General features: G+C 36.3%; 1 protein-coding gene across 1 annotated transcript; it reads left to right on the top strand.

Annotated features, from left to right (window-relative positions):
- On the top strand, positions 2,866 to 6,361 carry LOC109209145 (putative transporter arsB). The gene is made up of 3 exons (XM_019372344.1): positions 2,866 to 4,116; positions 4,392 to 4,581; positions 5,957 to 6,361. Exons 1-3 carry the CDS (start codon positions 3,034 to 3,036, stop codon positions 6,220 to 6,222), a joined length of 1,539 nt encoding a protein of 512 aa, XP_019227889.1. The 5' UTR covers positions 2,866 to 3,033; the 3' UTR covers positions 6,223 to 6,361.

Genomic DNA, 16,539 nt, shown 5'->3' on the forward strand with positions numbered 1-16,539 from the left:
CCGACCCTTTAAATTTTTTTTTAGAAAAAAGAATTTCTTTAATAACTTAAATATTTTTTCGTGACGTAGTCGATTAATCATGTAAACAACTTCTATTTGCTTAAAGCGTACTAAAAGCTCGATATTTGATGAGGAATCTCGCAATTGAAATGCAAATTTTTTATATCTCTAGCTCTTCTTTTTTAAAGTTATACATGAATATTTTCTTAATGTTTTTCTTTCATTTTTCGTAGATTTAGGTATTGCTTCAATAAGTTTATATGCTGAGCTTTTTTATTTAGGATTAACATCATTTGCTAATTTCATCATTATAGTCTATAAATTTTTTAAAATTCTTGAAATTTCCTATTGGTCAATTTTTTTTTGTATTTAAAATTGATCTTTTTCTATACTGAAGAGCAGTTTAATTATTAATAATATATTAAAGTAACCCAAACTGATCATTGGCCACTTAAGTAATATTTTCTTTTGAAAAAAGATTATTATTGGCTACCTAAAACTTTTCGAGTTCGTTATTAATTAAGCAAAAGAAAAACTAATTTTGTCATATTACATGCATATCAAAATCAAAATTCTAGTTGATATGGAAAGGTACATGAGCAATCTAGGGTTGGGGAATGAGGATTACAGTAAATAGTTTTTTAGTTTTTACTTTTTTTAAATATTAAATATTTAATAGTTAATTAATTTGAATTTAATTAATTTTTGGCCCACGGGCAGGCCCAAGCCCAGCCTCGGTCGAGCCTCAAGGGCCAGCGGGCTGACTTGGGCCGGGCTTATAAGCCTCAGTTTAAAATGGGCTAAAAAAATCCTAGCCCAACCCTACCCAAGTAGCGGGCTGGGTTGGGCTGGCCTCATGGGCCAAGCCCATTTTGACGGCTCTAGGGATAGAGAGGGTGTTTCTGAAAGACCCTCGGTAGAAGGAGATGAAAAAGAGGCAATGGAACAGTAACAATAACATACGTCAGGAAGACAGGACCAGCGATCTAAGAATCAAGAAAATAAATGAAAAATACAGTATCAATAATCTAAACAATGGAAAGGTACTAGAAAATCGGAGTAGAAAAACAATACGAACACAACAAGTGTACCACTATCAAACTAAATCAAGACACCAATTAACTAGCTTAACACCCACAACGGAGAAGAAAAATGCTCAACTACCTACTAAACTGCGCCCCTAATGCTCGCCCTCCAAACATTCTTATCTAAGGTCATGTCCCGGTGAGCTGAAGTCGTGTTATGTCCTGCTTGATCACCTCTCCCCAATATTTTTTAGGCTGCCCTCTACCTTTTCTCATACCTGAGAAGGCCAACCGCTCGCACCTCCTAACTGAGACATCAAGGCTTCTCCTCCGTATGTGCCCGAACCATCTAAGCCTCGCTTCCCGCATTTTGTCATCCATGGGCTCCAACCCCACCTTTGTCCGAATATCTTCATTCCTAATCTTATCCAACATATAGTATGCCGGCACATCCACCTCAACATCCTCATATATGCTACTTTCATCTTCTAGATATGAGAATTCTTGACTAGCCAACACTCTGCCCCGTACAACGTGGCCGGTCTAACCACCGCTCTATAAAACTTGACTTTAAGTTTCGATGTCACTTTTTTGTCACACAAGACGCAAGATGCTAACCTCCGTTTCATCCATTCCGCCCCTATATGGTGTGTGACATCCTCGTCGATCTTCCCACTTCCCTAGATAACTGACCCAAGATACTTAAAACTCCCTTTCTTGGGTTGACATGTGAATCAAGACTTACGTCTCTGTCCGCTTCCCCCGTCACGTTGCTGAACTTGCAGTCCAAGTATTCTATCTTAGTCCTACTCAACTTGAAACCTTAAGACTCAAGGGTCTGTCTCCAAACCTCCATTCTCTCGTCAACATCGCCTCGCATCTAGTCAATCATTACTATAACATTAGCAAATAACATACATCATGACACATCTCCTGAATATGGTGCGTCAGAGCGTTCATCACCAAGGCAAATAGGAAAGGGCCGAGCTCAGATCCTTGGTGTAATTAACCTCAAAACCACCGAAAAATGCTTGGATCCATTTATGGTAATAAACTTGAAACATAACGACGAATATTCAATACCTTATGTTCGCTTCTTTCCAAACCTATAATTAGCATGATCATATATAGAGTCAAACCTTCACTATCCCAACTTGACAACTTGAGCACTTAATTTGTTCGTTACTGAACCACTCATTCTCAATTTTCTTCAGTTTTGGTCAATAGTGACTCGAAGAAAGGAAAAAACAAAAAAAATGGAAATAGAAGAGTTTAGTTGAGCAGACTTTTCCTTCAGTGCTTCATCAACAAGACGACAATGTTTATAAATAACTTTGACTATTTTGAACCTCAAATCTAACAAGACAAGAAAGTAATTTAGCGCAAGACAAAGAAAGTAGACAACCCAAAAAATAAAAATAGAATGTTTATGGTTTACCTATATAAAAAAAAAATCCTGGTTTACCTAACTTTTGTATGGAAGATTGCGATTTCCAACAGTTTATTCATTAAACCAAGCTAATAAGCATGTAATTCAATGATGTATACCTAATAGTCCGTCCGTCTCAATTTATGTGATATTATTTGACTAAGTCACTCAACGAGTAAGTGTATCGCACACGTGAATACATAGGCACGCTTGACTCTTTAGAAAGTCTATTCTGTTAAGTGTTACAAGTGTTGAAAGGGTGGAATTAATCAATCTAGACATTATGCCGACAAGCGGCGAATCAAAGGAAGATTATATTGTATTTGTATATATTTCAGTCTTCATTTTGCTTTTGTCCTGTTTCAGTTTCCTTTTCAAGACGTTGCTATCTACACTCCAATATTCAAACCAGCAATCTAAGTGAATATAAACCTCTTTTTCATTTCAGGGATATTCAGTTCCTAGTAAAATCTCTCCAGCAACTCAAATTATACTTCTGCTTTTACCTGCTAATGTTCTGACTATTAGAAACATTTTGAACATACGAAAAACTTAAGGACTTCACTAAGTCTTGGAACAATGGCTATGGCATCAACTGAGAAAGTTATTCTTGGTTCTATAGCCTTTGCTATTTTTTGGGTATTGGCAGTTTTTCCTGCTGTCCCATTTTTGCCAATTGGAAGGACAGCAGGTTCACTCCTCGGTGCTATGCTTATGGTCGTATTTCGCGTCTTGACACCAGATGAAGCATATGCTGCTATTGATCTTCCAATTCTAGGCCTTTTATTTGGAACAATGGTTGTGAGCATTTATCTAGAAAGAGCAGACATGTTTAAATACTTGGGAAAATTATTGGCATGGAAAAGTATGGGAGCTAAAGATTTACTTTGCAGAATCTGTTTGATTTCTGCTATATCCAGTGCATTTTTCACTAATGATACTTCTTGTGTTGTGTTAACTGAGTTTGTAGTTAAAATTGCTAGGCAACAAAATCTCCCACCTCATCCGTTCCTTTTAGCTCTTGCCTCGAGTGCAAATATTGGATCTTCAGCAACTCCTATTGGAAATCCTCAGAACTTAGTTATAGCAGTACAGAGCAAAATAACATTTGGGAAGTTTTTATTTGGTATACTTCCTGCAATGCTAGTTGGAGTTGTTGTTAATGCTCTATTGTTGCTTTGCATGTATTGGAATTTGTTGTCTGTTAACAAGGATGTAGAAAGTGGTGCTGTAAAATTAGTTGAAGATGAAGTAGTAGTCTCTCATCCCTTTTCGCCAGCAACTATGTCACATGTTAATTCATTAGATTCTCAGGAACAGTTTTCGGTTGAACCAATGAATACCAATGGTCTAATAAATCATGCTGAAACACTTGACAATCGCGCGAAAGATTCAAATGAAGTACCAAATGATGGATCACTTCAAATGAGGGACAAGAATGTTTGTTTGAAGACTGTCGATGGATGTGAAGATCAAAACTTCACAAAGGAGAATTTGGCTGCGATAAGGAAAAGATTGTTATGGAAAATATGTGTTTATTTGGTTACAATTGGAATGTTAATATCGTTGTTGATGGGTTTGAATATGTCATGGACTGCTATTACAGCAGCACTTGCACTTGTGGTTCTTGATTTCAAAGATGCCAGACCATGCTTAGAAAAGGTAAAATGGGGCTTCATATTAGTTTTCATTCCTTCATGTTGTCACAGCAAGTTCAATAATCACATTTTTCACTTATGGATTTAACTTAAATATACCGACAGACAGACGACAATGTAAAGAATTTTTACACAACCACTTCATTTTAACATGTTTTAACCGTTTATATTCCTTTTTTCTAGGTTTCTAGACCAACTTATCTTTTAAGTGACCCGATCCTTATTTTGGTAACTCCTATAGAAACTAAACTTGATCATTCTGTTATTTCAACTATACAGGTGTCCTATTCTCTGTTGATATTCTTTTGTGGTATGTTTATCACAGTTGAGGGCTTTAACAGAACAGGGATTCCAAGTGCTTTCTGGGATTTTATGGAACCATATGCCAAAATAGATCATGCTGCTGGTATAGCAGTTCTTGCTGTTGTCATACTACTCCTCTCAAATTTGGCTTCAAATGTGCCTACTGGTTTGTGACTCCCTCAACTTGGACTTCCTACATGCCTTCACAGTAATTTGAATCAGAATGATGTACATAAATTTACTTCGACCTAGAAATATATATGGGATTATGGGTAATGGGATTATGGGTAATGGGATTAGTTGACTTTGAGATGAATCCTCCCACAATATGGGGTTTTTTCTTAAAAACTAGAGGTAGCAAATGAGCTGGTTGATCAAGTTTGAGCAGGTCGAAAATGGGCCAAACCCAAAAGTGCCCATATTTCACGTAAAAATTGCACGGGGCGCCCTATTTGGGCGTCCCTTTTTAACCTGTAGCCGCTTTGTCTTTCTGTTTGCACCTGTACCCACTTTTTAAAAAACTTCAGCTTCCCTTTCTCCTCCCCTTCTCCTCTTCTTCTTCTTCTTCTTCTGTTGTTGGTGCTGCTAAAGCAACTGTACAATTGAATTTCAAATCTTCCATTGTTTCATTAATGATTTAATCTGGAGGTCACTGCTTAGTCCCCTACGACACATTGTTTTTGATACTAAAAGGCAACGACACTAATATTAACTAGTAGCAGTTATAAAAAGTCAGGATGTTGAACATCTTGTCATAGTTCACAGAAGATTTAATATAAGTCAGGATTCTTGACTGAGGGCGACTCAATTAATGAGACTGTTAGCATTTGTGGGAAAAAATTGTACAGTTCTAGGGCTGAAGTTTTCTAGTTACAACATAGAAACTTCAGCTCTAGAGCTGAAGTTTCCTAGTTACAACATAGAAACTTCAGCTCTAGAGCTGAAGTTTTCCAGTACAAAAGAAAAACTTCAGCTCTAGAGCTGAATTTTTTATTTTATAACTGGCAAACTTCATCTCTAGAGCTGAAGTTTTTATTTTATAACTGGCAAGCTCTTCAGCTCTAGAGCTGAAGTTCGCGAGTTACAAAACAAAAACTTCAGCTCTAGAGCTGAACTTCAGGGCCGACTACTAAAATGCTGAAGTTTTGTGTGATTGCCTTTGGTACTTCAGCCCCTTGTGCTGAAGTTATGCGAATAAGCGGGTACGCTTGCAATTTTTTTTGCAAAGCGGGCACAGGTTAAAATGTGGCACAAAAAGCGGGTATAGATGCAAATGCCCCTATTTAGTGCCATATAACGTGCAATACATACATGCATGGGCGAAGCTATGTTGGCCCAAGGGTGGTCAACTGATCACCTTCGCCGAAAATTATACTATATATAGGGTAAGATATTACTTGTTATTGATTAAAAATAGACTTTGAACACCCTTACATAGCCCACTGGCAAAGGGTGTTCACCCTTATTGAATTTCCTGACTTCGCCACCGCATACATGATATGTTTCTTGATTGAAATAATTAAAATAATTTGTTCTTATAGTTCTATTGCTTGGAGGGCGAGTAGCAGCATCAGCAGCAGCAATATCTCCAGCTAGTGAGAAGAAAGCATGGCTCATATTAGCCTGGGTCAGCACTGTGGCTGGGAACCTTTCACTATTAGGCTCTGCAGCAAACTTGATAGTATGTGAACAAGCTCGTCGCGCTCAACCCTTTGGCTACAATCTCTCTTTCTGGAGTCATCTCAAATTTGGAGTTCCCTCTACTCTAATTGTTACAGCTATTGGTTTGACACTTATAAGAGGATGAAATCTGTATTTTTAGTATGCTTGTGACATGGTGAAACTAAAAGAAGACTATTATGTATCAAATGTATAGAAGACTATTTCAGATTAAGTGCTGACTTGACTGAGTTGCTTAATTCATAAAGTTTTTTCAAATAATCAAATGGCATTAGTCGCTAATCGATTCAAGAAAGAAATCTATTCTAAGTGATTCCTAAGATCAGACACATAATTATATTCCCTTTTCTTTTGGACCTAAAAAGGTGAATCTACTAACATCAAGTTTTGGAACTAAGCTAACAGGGAATTATTAATATGCTTTATAGAATTCTCCCATCCAACAATTTCATCTTGGTTGATTGATGGTTAATTTTGTCCATACCGATGTGAAATGATGTGAACGATAAAGGTTTGATGACTTGATCTACTATTCATCTGCTGTTCTGATTTCTGTTGTGGTTACGGATCTATTGTCTCTGAGCCGAGGGTCTTCCGGAAACAGTTTCTCTATCCCTTCGTGGTAGGGGTAAGGTTACATTCTACCTTCCCCAGACCCCACTAGTGGGATTCTAGTGGGTTGTTGTTGTTGTTGTTGTTTGACTTGATCTACTATCGGACTCTTCCATTAGACTTCGGGAAAATGCATAAGTATCTCCTAACCTATGACCGAAGTTTCAACTACACATTGTTCCTACCCCTGAACTATTTTAAAATGAAATTATTACCTCCCTAAATGCTCACATGGCAAAGTGAGTGTATTTCACTCTCTTTAAGAGAGTGAGCAACAAAAACAAATACTAATTTTTTATTTTTAATATGCCTTTTATTAAATATATACAGATTTTTAGTTTTTCTTTTCTTTTCTGTTTCTATCTCTTTTTAAATTTCTTTTCTTCCTCCATCCGACTAGCAACATGGCCGATGCCACCACCGCGCGCAACCCCCAAATTTCTCCGCCACTGAAACCCTAATTTATATTCTCCACCCTCTTATTTTACTAAGTCCTTAGCTGTATCCCTCATTTTCCAACTCCCCAGCAGCTCTCGTTTCTCTCTCTTATGGGGTCTGGCGCTGCCGCCGCCCCGGTGACTTGGCTGGCCGGCGACCACGACCTCCCTCGCTTTCTCATCTATCTCCCTCAGTGTAACTAGCTTTTTAAGAAGACAATTTTTTGTGAACAACTTAGTAATTGTAAATTCATTCTAAATGATTTGAGAAGTAAACAAATCTGTGAAGGATTCAGGGTTTCTATTATCTGTCCACAAATTTGCAAGAAAAATAATCAGGTTGTGAAGGAAGTCCCTCGGCGGAAGTTTTCCGACCATCGAATCCATTTTTTTTCGGGCAAATTTTGCAGAACTTTCATCAGCGGGTCCATCATATTAACAACAGATCCCACCATTTATGATTATATTCTTCTTGCATAACCACAAACTAAACAATAATTTCATATTTGATGAATAAAAAAGAAAAAGGACAGAAAAAAGAAAATCTGGAAAGAAGTTTGTGGGAGTGGGGCAGAGGCGGATCCAAGATTTGAATTTTATGGGTTCAACCTTTAAGGTTATTAGCATTGAACCCATTGTGTATTTAAAGTTATAGATTCATATCTACTATTTATTATAATTTCAATGAATTTTTACACATAAATTTATACTCGGTACCGAAAGTACTGGGTTCAGTTGAACCCGGTACATATACACTACATCCGCCTCTGAGTGGGGGCGGTCACGTTTTGGGAAGAAGGTACGTAATTGGAGGAAGAGAGGGGAAGAAAAAAAGAATAAAATAATAAAACAAAAAACAAGGGAAAGAATAAGAAAAGATTAAAAAAAATCCTAATGAAATGTACCTGGCGCGTGGCTTCAAAAATCAACATATGATATAGTTGTGGCCTTTCAAGAGTGTAACAATTTTGCTTTAAAATAGTTCAGGGGGTAAAGGATCCTAAAAAGAAAAAGTGTACAGTTGAGATTTCGATCATAGGTTGGGTTCCTTATCATTTTCCTTTAGAAGCCTTTATTTCTGGGAGGTTGAGATTAAGTAAAAATAGCACGGTATAGCCAGTTTTCGGACTGGTCAATCAAAAATAACCAGCGTTTACCAAGTCAATGAAAAATAGCCACTATTTTGCTGCAATAGAGACCGGTCCAGCATAATATACTGGAGTTCGGTGCACTTGTGTATGAACTCCAGCATATTATGCTGGACCGGTATACTTTGCTGGCTCCAGTATAATATACTGGAGACTGGAGCACCGGTGCTCCAAACTCCAGCATATTATACTGAACCAATATACTTGCTGGAACTCTAGTATATTATGCTGGAGTTCTAGTATACTTATTGTAATCCGCTACTGTGTTGAAACACAAAATCAGAAAACTGTTAGAAGAATAAAAGAAACTGGACAACAGCAAAGAATAAGAAATATTCCGAGTCCACAATTTGCTTGTGCGTCCTTAAGGAATTTTAACCCCCTCACATGTTGCCAAGGTAATGGATTAAATCCTCCCAGGATGAAACGGAATAAACCTTCCTGCAACAGTGGCAATACAAACTGCAGGGTACCAACGAACTCAAAGAACGGAGAAAAATCACACTTACGAATTTGAGAGAGAGAGACTGCAAATTAGAATGCAGTATTTTCAGAAAGAAGGAAGTTTTGTAATTTTTCAGTGTGTTAAAAACGAAGCCATGCCTCAGAATTTATAGGCAATTATTGGAAGAGGTGTGATGTTTGTTCTGGAAAAGCTGTCTGTTCAGAAGTTTGCGCGTTAATTATTAAATAATTAAATAAATAAATTTTGTCCAAAAATAATCTTATCGATCGATCATTTGACAAATCCAAATCCAAATCCAAATCCAAAGCCGAAGCCGAGCCGAGCGAGCGACGACGACGGCGCGAGGGTTCATTCTCTTCAACTCCTTTTAAGAGCTTTAAGAAGTGATTCTATATATATACACACAAATGTAGTTGTCCCTCACCAATGAGGGACAAAGTTCAAGAAAAAAGCTCACTTCATTCAAATTTTCATTTCCCTCCATTTTATTTCCCACCATTTCCAATTCACACTTTTAGACTTTAAAGCCCAATGCTTAAAGTCTTTGAATCTCAATGCTTTAAAGTCCAACAATCCCCCACATGAATGGGAATGGCTGTAACAAGAATGATCATAGATGAAAGCTGTGTGATTTGCAAGTAAGGATTAATTGCATCTGGATAAGTAGGTTTCCCTTTGAACTTTCCGTAGTGAACATATGTCGGATATACTCAGTCAATCGGTAGATTTGATATCTTTGAACCGTCGAACTTTAGTGTATACCTAGACAACTATATGTCACACAACCAATCCTTAACCGTCTTTTGGTTCTCATTGTTGTGTTCGTTTCAGCCATGAACACCGCCTGGTTTCATAAGTGCGTAGAGAATTGGCCTTACAGAATTCTCATTGAAGCGGCTTCCACTTCACACTTACATAGGTGATTCCTAAACGTGTAATCCTTTAGATTGACACTATTTGATAAATACCACATCAAACTTAGGTAATCATTAAAGAACGTGTAAAGTTCTATCCTTGTTACTGAACATTGTCTTCATCACGAGAAGGGACCAAAGATTTTACTTTGACAATGTTGAACCAGTCAATCACAACTTTGTTTGAGCTCCTTGAACCTAGATCTTGGAACATCCAAAATTCTAAGTAGAGTTACCGCCATGTTGACTTGTCCTCGGCCATAGTCCCATTCCCTTAGATGATTTCTCAACTCCCTCTCTAGTTAAGCCTTTTGTAAGCGGATCCGCCACATTATCCTTTGATCTTACATAATCAATAGTGATAATTCCACTAGAAAGTAGTTGTCTAACGGTGTTATGTCTTCGTCGTATATGACGAGACTTTCCGTTATACATAACGCTCCCTGCCCGTCCTATTGCAGCCTCACTATCGCAATGTATGCAGATAGGAGCCAAAGGTTTTGGCCAGAACGGAATGTCTTCTAAGAAATTTCGAAGCCATTCAGCTTCTTCACCGGCTTTATCCAAAGCTATAAACTCTGATTCCATTGTAGAGCGAGCGATGCACGTTTGTTTGGAAGACTTCCAAGATACTGCTCCTCCACCAACAGTAAAAACATATCCACTTGTGGACTTTGTTTCTGTTGAGCCGGTTATCCAATTTGCATCACTATATCCTTCGATAACCGCAGGATATTTATTGTAGTGCAAAGCGTAGTCTTGGGTATATTCCAAATATCCCAGAACTCGTTTCATTGCCAGCCAGTGATGTTTGTTTGGATTACTTGTGAATCGACTAAGTTTACTTATTGCACAAGCTATATCAGGTCGTGTACAGTTCATGATGTACATTAAGCTTCCCAACACACGAGCATACTCCAATTGAGACGTACTTTCACCTTTATTCTTTATAAGATGATGGTTTAAGTCAATTGGAGTTCTTGCACTTCTAAATTCCAAGTGTTTGAATTTTTCAAGTACCATTTTCACGTAATGTGATTGAGACAAAGCTAGACCCTGAGGAGTCCTCTGGATTTTAATTCCTAGAATTACATCGGCAACTCCTAAGTCTTTCATATCAAACTTACTAGCAAGCATGCGCTTAGTAGCTTGAATGTCGGCAATGTCTTTGCTCATTATTAGCATATTATCAACATATAAGCAAACAATGACTATATGATTTGGAACGTTCTTAATGTAAATACATTTATCACATTCATTAATCTTAAAGCCATTTGACAACATTGTTTGGTCAAATTTCGCATGCCATTGCTTGGGTGCTTGTTTTAGTCCATAAAGGGACTTAACAAGTTGACACACCTTCTTTTCTTTTCCCGGAACCACAAACCCTTCGGGTTGGTTCATGTAAATTTCTTCATCTAGATTACCATTTAAGAAGGCTGTTTTTACATCCATTTGATGGATTTGAAGACCATACAAGGCGGCTAACGCTATTAGCATCCGAATGGATGTAATTCTTGTTACCGGCGAGTATGTGTCAAAATAGTCAAGACCTTCTCGCTGTCTAAATCCTTTGACAACAAGTCTTGCCTTGTATTTGTCAATAGTACCATCGTCTTTCATTTTCTTCTTGAAAATCCTTTTAGAACCTAATGTTTTGTTACCTGGAGGAAGATCAACCAATTCCCAGGTATGGTTGCTCAATATGGATTCTATTTCACTATTGACAGCTTCTTTCCAATATTGTGCTTCTGAGGAAGACATTGCTTCCTTGAAGGTACGAGGCTCATTTTATAGCAGGAAAGTCAGAAAATCTGGACCGAATGAAGTAGATGTCCGTTGACGTTACTTCTTCTCGGATTTTCCTCATTAGGCATACCATCTGTTATTTTCTCCCGAGGTCGTTTTGACTTTTGGTAGGTCACTTCACTTTCCTTTTTATACGGATAAATAGTTTCATAGAATTCAGCATTATCTGATTCTATTATCGTATTAACGTGAATCTCAGGATTTTCTGACTTATGAACCAGAAAACGATATGTCTTACTATTGGTTACATATCCAATAAATACACAATCAACCGTTTTTGGACCTATCTTAACCCTTTTCCAAACATACTTCTTCAAAAGGAGATTCATATTCGCCACCCCTATCACTTCTTATCATTTTGATCTTTTTGATTAGTTGTGTTTCAACTTCACTCTTGTATTGCTTGAAAATATCAATTGCCTCATCTTTACTATTAAGTAAATAAACATAGCAATATCTTGTGCTATCTGTTGCGTTTTTTCTTTAAAGGGTGTGAATGGAAAATGGAAGAGCCACCTTTTGGATTGCACCTCTCCATCTCACCCTTCCTTTGTCTATAAATTTAGAGGCTTGGCCTCATTTTTAAAAAATGAAAAATCTGAAAATTTCTCCCCTCTTTTCTATATTGTTGCATTATTTTCAAATAAACATAAGTGTCAAGTGTGATTTGCTCCGTTTGTTGAGTTCGCTGAAATTCTGTAGTTTCGATTGCCAGTATTGCAGAATAGTTATTCCGTTCTATCCTGGGAGGAATTAATCCAAAACCTTGGGCAACAGTGAGGGGATTAAATTCCTTAAGGACACACAAGCAACTTGTGGGCTCGGAATTAGTTTTTCTGTTTTGTTTATTAAACTAACGTTTCTCTGCTTCTCTAATTTTCTGATTTTGAACACAGTAATACCAACCAGCTTAAGGAATTTAATATTCTTTAATGTGTTCATCTTAACCTCTGGTTGTCAGATACTAAACGAGAAAGAGAATTATTTTGTTGGCAGTTAGATAGAAATTTTGTTACGATGCACGCAAGATGAAGATGGTGCACATGGTTTTAGTTCAATATGCGGAGTGCATATTCTGTCGCAATATGCATTGAAGATTGGACAACAAAATTTTCTGGTATCGATTACATTCCAGTGATCTTGAACACAAAACCGAATCACTTTCAAAGTTGGATTGGCATTCCAGTAAGTTCATCCCTGAAAATGAAAAGATACAACAGATTTGATTGCAATGCCAATTTTTTCTTATACAGACGTGCGCAAAATGCTCTTATATGTTGAATATCTCATCACTGGCTTAGAAAAATGATTGGTTATCAATACTGTGATGGCCTGGTTCGTTTTGGGGTGTCTGACAATTTAATTTGTTAGAGTTTGTACCATATATTTAAAAAAAAAAACAAAAAAAAAAGGAGGATTGCAGATGCACTAATATGAAAAGGAAATTAACAATGGCTCTTATTTGGTATATTGCCTATTGAAAGTGCGTTCGTCTGTCAGATATTCACTTGAATACATCATGGAGAAATTTGAGCACATGAAGTAACAAATTCTTTGGTTCTCTAATCTTCTCGCCGGACCAGTGTGTCATTAATGGTCAAAGTCATGGTTTAGAAATTCATCATTGATCAGTTTCGTGGTAAAGACAGCACCACCATTGGAATTATAAGTTTGAAAACAAAACGGGTTCTATTTTCTCCATCTTAACTTATAACACTTTAAACAATTTAACTTTAAACATATTCTCGAAACAGTGTGTTTGCCTCAGAGGTGAATTAACATGAACAGTGGTGTCAATATCGGGTTATATCTTCTTTACTTTAGTCATTCTTTAATTTCCTACCCTTAGTGATTTATGATATCTTACTTCTATAAATTTAGGGTAGATATTGTTATGTAATGATCTCATATTACATATTTAGAATATATGCATGAGTAGGAATAACATGTATTTGCGGTTAATTTGTTATTCCTTTGACCATATGAAAAACTATTAGTAGTTGATATAGAATTTGGTAACATGCATAAAATATGTGAAAGATTAATTTCAAGGTTGTAAGACATAAGTTAGGCTTACACTAATACTTGAAAATATTATGGAGATCATGAATATAATATGTACAAATGAACATATACTTGTTTGATTAGAGAAAGAGATCATAATGGTTTAGTTGGAAAACCATTTGGAAATGAAATTAAAATTCTTGTGATTTTATACACCTGGTTTTGGAGACCAAAATCTTCGTGATTTTTTTTTTACTCCTGCTTCGAGATCAAAATCTGCGTGATTTTTTACTCGATTGTTGAGATTAAAGTCTTTGTGACTTTCTATTCTTTTGTCGGATATTAAAGTCTAAGTGACTTTATACTCGTTTTGGAGATTAAAATCTTAGTGATTTTCTACTCTAATGTATTATTCGGTTAGAAGATTAAAAAACTTCATCGTTTATTAAATTTGATTGTGTCACATATTACTCGGTTTGAAGATTAAAAAAACTTCACCGTTTATTAGATCCGGTTAAGGTATTACTCGGTTAGAAGATTAAAAACTTCACCATTTATTAATTCTGATTGTGTCAGATTGGTTTGAAGATTAAAAACTTTACCATTTATTCTGACTCTATTATGACACAAACAACAGTTCACGTGGTTGGCCCTACAAAGTAATAGAGGCGGCGTTTGTAGAAATATATTTGGAATATGGCATTATTTACCAAACAATTGCCCCTTACTTTGCGCAATCTAATGGAATTGCGGAAAGAAGTAGAACGTTAAAGGAGATGATGAATGCCTAGTTCATAAGTTCTGATTTATCCAAAACTTGTGGGGGGGAAGCTATGCTTACAGCTTACCGAATACTCATTCACGTTCCCCATAGCAAGACACATTCCATTCCATATAAAAAAATGGAAAAGAAGAAAATCCCACTTGAAATATTTCCAAGTGTGGGGGGTATTTGGGTAAAGTGTAAGTTGTTAAACCCAAAAGGATAAAAATCGGATCGAACACCGTTGATTCCGTTTGATAAGATATGCAACAAATAGTAAGGCATATCGTTTCGATTCATAAATTGTAAAATCCCGATATTCATATTAATACGGTTATCGAATCAGATAATGCTAAATTCTTTGAGAATATTTATCCGTATAAAAAAGGAATGTGAGTCGTCTAGTGAAATATCTAAGCGAAATCGGGAGGAAGCAAAGGAAAGTACTTTGAATTAGAAAATTCCAAGATGTAGTAAACGTCAAAGGATAACTACTTTCCTTGGACCAAATTTTCTGACATTCTTTTTGAAAAATGAGCCTCAAACGTTTAAAGAAATATTGTCTTCCTCGGAAGCACAATATTAGAAGAGGCAGTCAATAGTGAGATAGAATCTATATTAAGTAATCATACTTGGGAATTGGTTGATATTCCTCCAGAAAATAAACCTTTGACTTCTACGTGGATTTTCATAAATGAAATGAAAGTTGATGGTACTATTCAAAAATATAAGGTAAGATTAGTTGTCAAATGATTTAGACAACGAGAAGGTCTTGATTATTTTGATACATACTCACCAGTAACGAGGATTACATCTACTCAGGTGTTAATAGCGTTAGCCACCGTGTATGGCCTTAAAATCCATCAGATGAACTTAAAGACAACCTTCTTGAATGGAGATTTGGAGGAAGAAATTTATATGGAACAACTTGAAGGGTTCGTGGTTCCCGGAAAAGAAAAGAAGGTGTGTCGACTTGTTAAGTCACCCAAATAATGACATGCGAGATTTGATCAAATAATATTGTCAAATGGTTTCAAAAATTAATGAGTGTAAATAAATGTGTTTACATTAAGATACTTCAAGTCATATAGTCATTATTTGATTATATGTAGATGATATGTTGATGAAATATTTAAAATGTGGGGGCTTTTAGCTTATACATCACAAAAGCCAATGTTAGACGTAATGTCTAAATGATATAATTTTTTAACCCCATTGATATAGTAGTTGTTAAATTCATCAGTTGTTTATTCTTAATGAAGACTAGTTGATAGAAACTACTAATTTGGAAGTTGGTCACGTGTCTTTCTCGAAAGATCATTTTCTTTATTGAAAAATTTATATTGTTTAGTTCTTTTATGAAATGATGTCACTTTGAAGGTTGTGACTTTTCATAGAAAGATACGTCTGTACGTTTTTGTATGGATATGACCGTTCATGAACGAATGTATCAATACGTTGGTCTATAATGAGGTGAACCAATCGATGAACATGACCAAAATCCATTGCAAGTTGGATTTGTTTCATAAATGAAGGTGCTATAATTTGCATATCATATAGACGTATGAATAAATAGCATACAAATGCTTGAAAATGACAGAGTGATAGATAAATGTGTTATATATTATAAGGTTGTGGTCACAACTGATGCCAATCATTCCAGCTGTTGTTATAATATACTATTACTATATTAAGTGTAGTCAATAATATGATATGCAATCGAAAGTCGAGACATATTAGTCTACAACATAAGGAAGTTTGCATTGAACGTTCATGACAATGAAACGAGTTTTGAAGTATAGTCCAAATTATGTTTTACACTACAAAAAGTATCCCGCGATAATAGAGGGGTATAGTGATGAAAATTAGATCACCAGTTGAACCGATTCTAAACAGTCGGTGGATGAGCGGTGTATTGGAAATCGTCCAAACAAATGTGCATTGATCGCTCTATAGTGGAGGCTGAGTTTATAGCCATAGACAAGGCCGGTGAAGAAGCTGAACGGCTCCGAAATTTCTTGAAAGATATTCTATTTTTGCCCAAACTTTTGGCACCTATATGTATAGATTGTGATAGTCAAGCGACAATAGGAAGGGCTGGGAGCGTTATGTATAACGAAAAGTCTCGTCACATAAGACGCAGACATAGAACCTTTAGACAACTACTTTCTAGTGGAATTATCACAATTGATTATGCAAAATCAAAGGATAATGTGGCGGATACGCTTACAAAAGGCCTAACTAGAGAGGGAGTTGAGAAATCATCTAAGGTAATGTGACTATGGCCGAAG

The sequence above is a fragment of the Nicotiana attenuata genome, chromosome 2, assembly GCF_001879085.1.
Source record: "Nicotiana attenuata strain UT chromosome 2, NIATTr2, whole genome shotgun sequence".
NCBI lineage: Eukaryota > Viridiplantae > Streptophyta > Magnoliopsida > Solanales > Solanaceae > Nicotiana > Nicotiana attenuata.

What these genes read in the sequence shown, in the direction of transcription:
- LOC109209145 (XM_019372344.1), top strand. Translation starts at nt 3,034, where the DNA reads ATGGCTATGGCATCAACTGAGAAAGTTATTCTTGGTTCTATAGCCTTT. An exon ending in CCAGACCATGCTTAGAAAAG is followed by an intron (nt 4,117 to 4,391) that starts GTAAAATGGGGC and finishes TCAACTATACAG; the next exon opens with GTGTCCTATTCTCTGTTGAT. An exon ending in GGCTTCAAATGTGCCTACTG is followed by an intron (nt 4,582 to 5,956) that starts GTTTGTGACTCC and finishes TTGTTCTTATAG; the next exon opens with TTCTATTGCTTGGAGGGCGA.